At 44.2% G+C, this 12053-nt stretch overlaps 1 protein-coding gene across 14 annotated transcripts in view; it reads left to right on the plus strand.

Moving 5' to 3' along the window:
- Positions 1–12053, plus strand: part of DEPDC5 (DEP domain containing 5, GATOR1 subcomplex subunit) — a 107968-nt gene that overhangs the window by 37094 nt on the left and 58821 nt on the right. For 8 of the 14 annotated variants that reach the window (XM_045534552.1, XM_045534554.1, XM_045534558.1 and 5 more), the window contains 5 exons: positions 560–780; positions 2271–2474; positions 4576–4711; positions 5744–5841; positions 6802–6858. In XM_045534552.1, the coding sequence (XP_045390508.1) occupies positions 560–780; positions 2271–2474; positions 4576–4711; positions 5744–5841; positions 6802–6858 (716 nt within the window). The remainder of the gene's footprint in view (positions 1–559; positions 781–2270; positions 2475–4575; positions 4712–5743; positions 5842–6801; positions 6859–12053) is intronic. The other 6 variants (XM_045534557.1, XM_045534560.1, XM_045534559.1 and 3 more) reach the window with 1 other exon arrangement.

Raw genomic sequence — 12053 nt, forward strand, 5'->3', positions numbered from 1 at the left:
TTTGTATAACTTGGGATCTAAGCAACACATTTCCTTTGGTTGTGATGTCTTTTATGTGTGTGTGTGTGTACAACAGTAGAATATATTGCTTCATTTAGCTGATTGTTTCCTTGTTAACTTTTCCTCTAGTCTCTGAATTTCCTTTAAACTGGCAATTATCTCTAGAGGCATAATTAGATTTAGGTTCAAATTTGGGGGCAAGAAGCCTTCTCCAGGGGCACTGTGTACTTTGTTTTGCATCACATTGTATCTTGTCAGTTCTCCAGTTTTTAGTGACATGTGATTGATCAGTGGGATCAGGTGGGATAAGACTGGAGTCGTCAGTTCCTTACAGCTGTGATCCCAGGACTTGGCTGTTTGAGAACTATCAGTTGTTCCTCCCTTTCTTACACAACATCTCGAGTGGCTCAGGGCAAAGTACCGCCTACATGTTTCCCACTCATAGATCACATTGGAGATTTTTGTTGTTGGTTTCCCAAGTGGCTTAGGCTGGTGATGGGTTTTGGAGGTGGGACAGCATGCCTTGCTTGGTGGTAACTTTTTGTCTCTCGCCTGGCAGATCTGTGCGAGAACGGGAGAGTCAGAGTCGAAAGAGTGCCAGCTCCTGTGATGTCTCATCTAGCCCTTCCCTGCCGAGCCGGGCACTGCCCGCTGAGGAAGTGAGGAGCCAGGCTTCTGATGACAGCTCTCTGGGCAAGAGCACCAATATCCTGATGATCCCACACCCCCACCTGCACCAGTATGAAGTTAGCAGCTCCTTGGGCTACACCAGCACTCGAGGTCAGAGTGCTGACAGACAGGCAGAGCTGGGGATGGCTTCCTTACTGTAGTGGGGGATGGGAGGTGGGGGTGGTGGTCAGGACTGTGAGTTCCACATCTTAATTATTTCCATGCCAGTGCAGTGGTGAGAATCATCTTATCTGTTAGATATGTATGTATTATACTATTGTTGTGTCTACCATTTCTTCCCTCATCACAATAACTGTGTACCTTTCCATATGTTAATGTAGAGCTTTTCTTAGGCCTAAGGTCAAAGGGATTTGCTTCTTTCCTTATCAATCTGCAGAGCTTATTTAATTTCACGAGTTTTATATATGCTTATTTGTATATATTAATATTTCTCTGTGCGATTTTATCATGTATAGGTTTGTATAACCACCACCACAATTAAGGTACAGAACTATTATGTCACCACCAGGCTCCCTCATGCTACCCCCACCTCTTTTTTATTTTTTTGAGACAGAGTCTTACTCTGTTGCCCTGGGTAGAGTACAGTGGCATCATCATAGCTCACTGCAACCTCAAACTCCTGGACTCAAGCGATCCTCCTATGTAGCTGGGACTACATGTGTGTGCCATCATGCCTGGCTAATTTTTCTATTTTTTGTAGAAATGGGGTCTTGCTCAGCTGGTCTCGAACTCCTGGCCTCAAGCAATTCTCCCACCTTGGCCTCCCAAAATGCTGGGATTACAGGTGTAAGCCACCTCGAGCCCAAGAATTTTTTTTGACATCATAACATTTGATTGCTTACTCGTGTCCCAGTCCACTGAGTCAATGGGAGGGAGTCCTGATCCACTTAGTCACTCAGGGACCCAGGCTCCCGCCATCCTGGGATCCCATGGTCATCAACATTGGTCTCCCAAGTTGCCACAGAAGGGAAAAAGAGAATGGGGATCATGCATGGAGATCATTGTGGTCCAGGCCTGGAATTGGAATATATCACCTCTACCTGTGTTCCATTGGCCGGAACTAAGTCATTGGGCTTCAGTGTAAAGGGGTTGAGAACCATGTAGTCTTGCTGTGTGCCCAAAAGGAAAATCAAGTGGGTTTAGTAAACAAAATTGACTAGTTCTGCCAGGGTTTACCCTTCTGGCCACCAAATGCGTATTTTTATTGTTCCTCCCATATATAGAAAATACTCACCCCTTTCCCCAGGGAGACAACACAAGGCCCATTATTCAGTCATTGCATCCAGCTCTAAGTCCAGGGTCTCCAGGTGATGTGTGGTCGTCCTCATTAGGTTTGTGTGTGGCTCCATTGGGCCAGTAATCTAGGAACCAGAACCCCCTTCTCGCAAGTATTTAGAAGGTAAACAAACCCAAACGTATTTCTTTTCTTTATAGTTTGGCAATTTGCCTCATTTCTCTCACTCCCTGACATTTATGATGTCCACGATTCTTGTCATCCTTGGCTTATCAGTCTGCCTAGTTCTGGTTTCCTTATGGCTCTGTGCTTTTTCTTTGTGCCTCGACTCCATGATAACTGGCAGACATCCTGGAGAACATGATTGAGCCACCGCAGCGAGACTCCAGCGCACCGGGGAGGTTCCATGTAGGCAGCGCAGAATCCATGCTACATGTCCGGCCCGGTGGATACACGCCTCAGCGAGCACTGATTAACCCCTTTGCTCCCTCTCGAATGCCCATGAAGCTCACATCCAACAGAAGGCGCTGGATGCACACTTTTCCTGTGGGTAAGTTGGTTGCTCAGGAAAGAGCCTTGGACTAGCATTTCCCCCCCTGGTGGTCCTCAGCACTAATCATCCATATGTTTTTGGTCTAGTGTTTCAACTTCCAGTAAGAGGGGGATAACCATGTCCACTTTGGCTATCCCAGGGGTTCTTGTGAACAGACTTTGTAACTAACTAGCTGTGTAAACCTAAGGGCTTGTTTTTTTCTGTTCGAAAGGAACTGCTTTGGCATGTACTTTCTTTCCTGAGACTGATGTCCCTTATTCTCATCCATTACCACTGCTCTAAATCCTCTCTGGATATTGACATTGCTGTCTTGGTTACACAGAGTTGTTACTTTGTTTTCTCTTAGGGGTCTCTGACAACTGAAAAGAAAAAATTTTTTTCACATTCACTTTTTTTCCTAGTCCATCTTTTTTTTTTTTTTTTTTGAGACAGAAGCTCACTCTGTTGCCCCGGCAAGAGTGTAGTGGTGTCATCATAGCTCACTGCAACCTCAAACTCCTGACCTCAAGTGATCCTCCTATGTTGGCCTCCCAGAGTGCTAGGATTACAGGCATGAGCCACCACTCCCAACCCTAGCCCATCCTTTTTGATCTGTGATCTGTCCTCAAGAGGATGACAGTAAGGTTTTATAAAGCTGCGTCTAAAAATAAACGTCAGCTTAATGGGCTCTTACTGGGCTGCGAAGGAACAGATGCATTAAGCTCCAGGTTTGGGTTTTTTTTTTTTTCCCATGGAAATCATCCTGCTGAATGCCTAGAAATTCTAGTTAATTTCTTTTGCACTTATTTTTAGTGTTTAAAAGTTAAATTATTGAGAAATGAATCTGGGTCATGGCTGTAATTGGGGGTGATTCCCAACCCCCTTTTTGCCCTCTTACCTCTGCTATAATCCGGCACACTACTTGTTTCTTTCTAGAGTCTTTTCCTTTCCACTGGCTCCCTTTGGGATCTCTTAAGAGAGCTCTTGATGCTTCTTCCATGACCTTCAGCTCTTTTTGCTTCTGTGCTTTTCCTTCTCCTACCCTTCATGCACACTTTACTAAAACAATATTCTCCAAACACAACTTACTCTGTTTCTTCCTCCTGCCAACCTGGCCTTTGGATAGCTAAGGCCTTCCTTTGACAGGCTTCCCAGCCTCTCTCCTCATTCCCATCCTCAGAGGCTCTTATCTTTCTCAATAATCTTGTGGTCTCCTGCACACGTTTTGCCTCTTTCACGTTTGGGATTTCACAAATATAATTTCTTTTTATTTTTTGAGACAGAGTTTTGCTCAGTTGCCCAGGCTAGAGTGCCATGGCATCAAGCTCACAGCAACCTCAAACTCCTGGGCTTAAGCAATCCTTCTGCCTCAGCCTCCCGAGGAGCTGGGACTACAGGCATGTGCCACCATGCCCGGCTAATTTTTCTATATATATTTTTAGCTGTCCCTATAATTTCTTTCTATTTTTAGTAGAGAAGGGGTCTCGCTCTTGCCCAGGCTGGTCTCGAACTCCTGAGCTCAAACAATCCACCCGCCTCGGCCTCCCAGAGTGCTAGGATTACAGGCGTGAGCCACCGTGCCCGGCCCTTGTTTAACATTTAGCTCTAACACTTCTCTTTTTCTGGGAAGATTTCTTCAGTAGGCTTGACTAATTCTAATTTATCTCCTACTCTGTCTTCTTTGCACTTAAGCATTTTCTGCTTCTTAGAGTCATAGTTATTATTTTCTTAAGTATTAACAGAGTCATTTGGTGTTTCACTTGTGTTTCCTTCTCATGGAGTTTGTGTTAACCCTCCTGGGAATGGACCTTGCCTCCTAACCTAGTGTATTTGTCTGTGGTGTCTCAGTTGGTTTGCATGAAACAGGCTTCTAAAATATTCTTAATAGACTGGACAGGATGATAAATATGAGGCCCTACAGTACTATGGGTCCTGCTTGGGAAGAAAAGGTGTCCTCTCTGAATGCCAGAGGGTCCCTTGTATAATGTTCCTGGGTGGTGTATTCTTCTTTCAATTTCTCCAGCACCATCCTAGCAGCTGGAAAGAAGGACAATTGCAGTTAAGCGCACAGCACAGCTATCAGGTGGGAATGATGCTCAGTGGTTCTTTGTCTGGGTAGGACCATCGGGAGAGGCCATCCAGATCCATCACCAGACCCGACAGAATATGGCGGAGCTGCAAGGCAGTGGGCAGAGGGACCCGACTCACTCCTCTGCAGAGCTGCTGGAGTTAGCATATCATGAAGCTGCTGGAAGGTGAGGATGTGCACAGGGCTGCAGAAGGTAACTTGAGAACACTCCCCAGCACCCAGGACGATGTGCATAACAGACAGCTGACAAAACATGTTTATAAGACTTAAAAAGATAATATGACATCAGGACCTTCTTTTGTCAGTCAGTGTCATTCCCTTCACGGGGTAAAGTGCAAAGCAGACAACCTGACATTTTTGCCTGAGCTGTTACCTAGGCCCTGCTTTATTTAGGTTTATCTTGAATCCAAAACCGCATTGTAAACCTCAAACATGGGTCTTTCTACACCCCAGTCAAGGATGAAAACGAGAGAGGAAATGCTTTGGGGTTGGAGTGCTGAGACAGGTGATTCATGCTATGTGTTTTGGATAGCCTCTCTGACTTTTGTCATTTTGATCATTGAGAAATTCCACTGTTGAGTTTAGAAGAAGTTAATGCTAAAAGCAGTGGAAATCAAGGCCTGTGTTTAAAGAAACAACTCTTTTTGAACCAGAGCTCTGAATGTGTTACAAAGTATCTAAAGAGAGGCGGTATGGGAAGAAAGTCATTTAAGCCTTCACAAGCATGAGCCTGGGTTACACCTGGACTCACTGTTCCTGTGTTGCTTGAGGAAATACTTTGCAAAGAGCAATCTTTGGCCCCTCTTTAAGTCACCTTGACATCCCTCGAGATGGGTAAGGGGCATGGGCAGGCAGGACCCTTTTTACCAGAACAACTCTGGTACCTCTACTCAAGCATCTGACATCCATCCTTGTTCGTAAGTAGAGGTGTGGGACAGAGAGGGCAGGTGGTCTAGCATGGTGGTGGGAAAGCAGCCAGGTACAAGAGCAGGAGGAACAGGCCACAGGAGACCAGAGCTGGCACACAAACCAGGCACTGCAGCCTGGTGGCTTGAGAGATGAGTCCTAGTGGTTGCCAGCCTGAGTGGCTGAATATTCAGGCCAGTTTTTGATGAAACCCCCCTGGGATACAGGGTGAGCAGGAAAAAGAGGTGGATGATGTGCATTAAGCCAGGTGGCTGGACTCTGTTCTCTGCAGGCACAGCACTTCCCGCCAGCCTGGTGACGGCATGTCCTTCTTGAACTTGAGTGGAACAGAAGAGCTTTCTGCCAGCCTGCTTAGCAACAGTGGTGCAGGTAACCAATCCAAGAGGTAACGGAGTTGGGTGCTCAGAGCAGGCTCACATCTAGGAACGACACGAGGGCCAGAAAAGCAGGGCCATGTCTATTTTGGGATTATTTCAGCCACAATTTTGGGTGACCTATTTAGAAGCAGTTCTGTTTAATGCATGGAATTATAAATGGGCTGCACATTACATTTTTAGCTGAGAACGTATTGGTCAAGCCACATTTATCATCTTCTGTCAGGGAGTCGTGATTGAGGGCTGCTTAGGAGCTTGGTGTTGAGGGCAACTCCAGGGCCAGAGCAGGAGTGGTCTCTGCTCTGGAGGAGCTTTCAGTTGTTGGGGTCAGGGGAGCAAACCCACCACACTAAAAACAGAGACCCAGAGGGGAACACGGTGGCTCCAGTTATGAGATCAGAAAAGAGAAGGGTGGCATAGTTGCTTAGAGAAGTGAGCATGCACCTCAGAATTCGGTTAGGCAGAGGGTTAGAAGGTGAGGATTCCAAGTGGAGAGGGGAAGGGGAGAAGTATGAATTTGGTTTTATGCTTTCCAGAAGCACTTTTATATCTTTTATCTCATCCTATCATCCCAGTAGGGCATAAGTCATTAAATATATTTTACACGTAGACAATTTAATGCCCAGAAATGTAGAGATATTAAACTCATTTCTCAAACCAGTAGCCAGGTATCCTGACCCAGACTGCTGTCCTCCTTTGATGACATTATTTACAGTGCCTTTAAGGGGGTGTAGGGGAACATGAGTTTTGATAGGTGGCGGCCGATTTTGTAGAGCCTCAGAGGACAAAATGAATGTGAGAAACATTAAAACTTAAAAAAAAAAATGGGGCTGCTAATTCATGCCTTAGTGTTTCTATAAGCGAACTTGCATTTCTAAAACTTAGCTTAAGGAAGGTATAGTGAAAGTGAAGTTGTATAAAATTGGTAATAATGTTTTCCTTCATTCATTGGTAGGTTCATCCAACAATATTCCTAGAGGCCTATGGCTAAGGCTTGGAAACTGGGTTGACAGTAAGAGAATCCCTAAATGATTATAATTTTATTCATTCATTCATTTGTTTTATTTTATTTTTTTATTTTTATTTTTTGGTCAACCTAATTATCACCATTCATTCCTTTTTAATGAGAAAACACACTGAATAAAAATTTGGGGTTTGGGAGGCCAAGGCAGGAGGATCATTTGAGCCCAGGAGTTCGAGACCAGCCTGAGTAATATAGCAAGACCCCCTCTCTACAAAGAGTAAAAAAAGAAATTAGCTGGGTGTGCTGTTGCACACCTGTAGTCCTAGTTACTAAGGAGGCTGAGGCAGGTCGATTGCTTGAGCCCAGGAGTTTGAGGTTGCAGTGAGCTATGATGATGCCACTGCACTTTAGCTCGGATGACAGAGTGAGATCCTGTCTCAAAAAAAAAAAAAAGACAAGAAAAAAAAATAATATAGGGGGATGAGAATATACTTTGTGAACCTGCACTCATGGTGCTGAAAACGTTACCTGGTTGCTAGACTACTTTAAAGTGCCTTTAGAAGGATATAGAGGCAGTGTTTCTATTGCTTTCCTAAACCAAGGAGCCACATTTTAGGAACCCACAGTTTCAACTTTCCAGGCTGTTTGGGGTAGAGTTGCACCAAGGAGAGCTGCTCTGGAGCTCACTGGACTATACCTTGAACTAGTTCCACTGGAGACCTGAAGGAGGGGAAGTTACAGGTTCAGATGGTATCAGCACCAGGATCTGCCCAGGGTAGTCCTGGAGTTGTTCTGGACCTGGGGTAGCTCAGGTAGACCAGATGATACCCCAGAAAATGAGTCTTTTGGGATTTGGAAAATCTTCTTGTGGTAAAAGAGTAAGATTTCAAAGAATATTTGGGGATGGTTGTGAAAGATTCTCAGATGATACCATCATGCAGTCCTCGAAACTAAGGGTTCCCTGGTGCACATACATTGGAAAAGCATTTACTGCAACCTGGATTGCCAGCTTAGTTTTTTCCTTCTTGGGCTCCATAGTGATAGATCTGTGTACCTGATGGATTGATTTCTCCACTTGGCTGACCAAGTACCTCACCCTTCATGTGTTGACAGCTGAACGTATGTCTTGCTGTTCCCCGACCCATGCTTCCTCTTCTGTTCCTTTCTTCTGACTTTGGCTCCTCATCTCCCTTCTCACAGCTTTCGTTCAGATCCCTGTCATTTCTGGCCACTATTATCACAGTAGTTTTCTAAATGCTCTGCCTGCTCTGTTTTGTCTCCTCTGATTCATCTTCTATACTGTCAGGGATGAGATATTTCCAGATGCAGATCTGATCAGCCACTCCTTCCCACATATAAACCTTTAGTGGTTCTTCCTGGCTTGCAACACTCGTGGTCACCTGGCTCCTGCCTGCCTTTGTGTATTCACCTGCCTCCACTTCCACATGGTGCTGGGTGCGGAAAAAGCGCAGGCTCTAGAATCTTAGGACATGAGCCCTGACTCCAACTCTAATGAGTAGTGAGGCTTTCAGACCAGTTACCTAACCAACCTCTGTTGTCTCAGTTTCTTCACCTGTGAGGAAGATTGTTGTGAATGTTAAATGTGATAATCTGCGTGTGTGCTTAGGACAGTGCTGGGCATGCATGGTCAGTGCTCAGTAAACAGGAGCTATTGTTGTTATTATTATATGAGCATATTTTACACTCCAGCCATTGCTCTGGCTCCTCAGAAGAATTATGTCCTCATCTTCCTTTGCATAGATTAGCCCCTCTATATAGAATATGCTTCTTTCCTGTCTTCGACCCCTGATTCTTCCTGGCGAGTGTTAACTCAGTCTTTAGGATTCAGCTCCAACAACACCTCCTCTTCGAAGCCTGCCCTGGTGGTTCCCTCTGCTCCCCATGTCCTCCCAGGAGATGTTAGGCATGTTTCCATGCAGCTCCACTTGCATAACCCGACTATACAACTTGGCACATCTTGATCCCACAGTTTATTTCCATGTCTGTCTCCCCACTAGACTAAAAGAACTTATCTTTATTTTTCTTCTTCCTATAGTGCATATTTATTGTTTATTTATTAGCATTTATTGACAAATGAATTTATACTTCCAAGACCAAGCTGCCATATGTGAGAAGCATTGAACAACCCCCAAAATTATTGTTTAGTTGGTATGCAAGTGTTCAATTACATGCATATGTTTAGCTTCTTATAGAAAGTTTGGGCTCCTTGTGTTGTTTTTCTTGTCAGGGGAACATAGTTAAGTGGGATCATTCTTTCCCTTGCCCAGTGCCCTTATGACCTGCAGCATGTGTTTTCGAAGGGGCCAGGGGTCATCAGTAAGTGGTCTATAGCCATGTGGGAATTGAACTTTCATCTTTGACCCTCTGCTACCTGACTAATTATGTTAATAAGCCACAGAAAGAAATTGGATTAAATCATTTCAATTTTTGTTGCCATATGCGATAACCAATTCATGTCAGATCCATCTTCAGGATATATCCAGAATCTTAACTCCATCACTGCTAGTCTGGTTCAAGGTACCAGGCTTTTGCCTGTATACAGTAGCCTGCTAACTGATACTGGCTTCCTCCCTTGCCCTCCCATATTGTTTATTTTCAACAAAGCAATTGAGAGTGACCCTTCTAAAATAGATGTTAGATCATGAAACTTCTCTGCATGAATTCTTCCAAGGGCTTTCCAACTCACTTGGAGTCAAAGCCAAGGCATTATGGTAGCCGAAAGACCCCTCGTGTCATGTGGCCTCTTCTTACTCTCAGACCTTGTCTCCTGCTTCCCCCTCTCACTTCACTGTAGTGGTTGCCCAGATAGATCAGACACACCCCGAAACTCAGGTCCTTTCTCTTATTCTCCCCTATTCTGTGCTCTTACTCCAGAGAGCCTCATGGCTAAGGTCCATATGTCTGAGTTTGCATCTCCAGAGCTTAAAACAGTTCCTGCCACATGACAGGTAGTTGGATGAATGCTAAAATCCTTCTGAGGTTAGCTTTCTCTCTGCTGAAGAATGATTTAATTTTTCCTCTAATGCTTTTCTCTCTTATAACCTGTTGAAATCCTTGCTGGATTCCTTTTTTCAAAGACTTGGCCAGTCTTTAACCTTGCTTGGTTTTGAAGTGACTTTCCTTTCAAGCCATCCTCAATCTTCACGAAATATGATTTGCTTTCTTGAAGCTCACGAAACTCTTACTCATTCCAGAAATGTTTATTGAACTCAAGGCACTGTGCTAAGGCCTGAGAAGAAACAAAAACTATTAAGGCACTGACTCTCCGACCTCAGGGAGCCCTGGCTCCTCATTCACTTGGGATTTTATTTGAAGCAGTTCACCTGTGTGGTAACAACAATGAAAGGAAAGCCCCCTCACTGGGAGTTGGACTGTATGAGTAGTTCCGATAATACAGTGTGGTTTGAACTTGTGATCTCTGCTAAATTAGGAGATGCTCAGTGAGGGAGTGTGCCGTGATGAAAACAACCAGGATCAAAGTCTCAGCCCTGCTCCTCACTGGCCTTTGGAATTGAGCCTTCAGTCTTTGCTGAGCCTCAGGTTCTTCATCTGTGTAATGGACATAAAGATCCTCACCTTCTTACCTGCCTACCTGGCACAGTTGTTGTTAGGATCAAAAGTAGGTTGGGTTTGTTAAGGGCAAGGTTACCACACTGAGTCCTTGTTTTGGGACAAGGCAGTTCTAAACACACAAACAGTTAAGATTTCATTCATTAAAAAAAACATAAAAGAATATCCTGTAATTAAAAAAAAACATAAAAGAAACAGGAAAACCTTATCTGTGACCCCACCTTCACCTCCCCGGGGCTGGTTGGTTTGCACCATCTGTAGGCACTAAAGCGTGACTCAGATTTTCTCCTGCGTTTGGGCATGATTCATATGTGAGTCATGATTCACAGGAGTCGCGTCTCTGTGGGTTTCCCTCTTGGCCCCGTAGAGTTTCATTTGCAGCATTGTTGGGGGCCCTCAGAGCGGCACTTTTCGCTTATTTCTCACCATACTGCCCAGCAGGGTCCAGGCAGTTGGTGGAATTGGGCAGATAGTTTTTATCCCTCTGTTTCTTTAATTGGAGACCAGTTTAGAAGAACTTATCAGTAAGTGTCTTTTGCTTTATTGGAGGTAGATCATTTTGAAAAAGAAAATAAGCAGATGCCATGTTTTCTTTCTTTTTAATGTTGGGACTCAAAATCTGTGAACTCGGTGTTTGTGTTGAATATTAGGTGCATGTGGCAGATTTGGCCTGAGAGCTAAAATAAAAATAAGTCATAGCACACTAAAACTGGAAGAAAGGACTTCTGAGTCACTGACCAAGGCCAGGTTGGGTTTTTTATGGGTAAGTACCACCTTTGTGGCCCAGAGAGGAGAAATCACTTGTCCCAGGCACAGGCTTCTAGATGGCGGCCTGGGGCCAGCCCCAGAGGATCCATGCCAAGTACCTGTTTTGGCCTTGAGGTTTACAATTAGAGAACACGTTCATACTTCTCAATTCTGAACAGAGGTCAAAAGAGACAGAACTGAGATGACTCTTGTCAGCATTGGCTCTCCAAGTTATATGTCTGGCTTTGAACTTTGGGAGTGAGACTTCAGTGAAGTCTTACCTCCATTGTCGCAGGTTGGTGAGGCTCTTCATATGTCAATAGCAAGTCTGCTCCACTGAAAAGGCCTCAAAGGCAGAGCCAGTGCGAAAGGCAGTGTGTTGTTGGGTTTCGCCTGCAAGGAAACTGTGTGTAAGTAGCTTCCTGGAAGCGCTTAAAATATTTATTTCTTTAAATTGCTTTTTCCTTAAAATTTCTGTGCATACTTGTGTGTGTTTCCATTAGAGATGGCACAAGTCTACTTTTGGCTTAGGACCCCACGCTGCTCTGATAAGTTAAACTGTTTCTTTATTAGGGTAAGAATTTCAGTTGCCTCATAGACCAAGTCTGGGTTGGATTTTCTTAAGAACAACAACAATAAAAGGTGATCAGATGATCAAACTTAGCATCCTAACCTGGGAGGTGACGTATTTAATATTTCTCTTACTACTCAGAATGTTTTGCAAATGCCAATTTTTCAATTGCCTTCATACCAGTTCTCATGCTGAATAAGAAAATTCGTCTCATTGCTTCTTTATAATCAGGCTTTATGTTTGCATAAAAATGGATATTGTCAGCCAAGATTGTTTCTTGAGAAACTTTAGCTCCAAATGGCTTTTGGCTATTGACAAAAAACAGATAACATTT

Source organism: Lemur catta, chromosome 21 (genome assembly GCF_020740605.2).
Source record: "Lemur catta isolate mLemCat1 chromosome 21, mLemCat1.pri, whole genome shotgun sequence".
NCBI lineage: Eukaryota > Metazoa > Chordata > Mammalia > Primates > Lemuridae > Lemur > Lemur catta.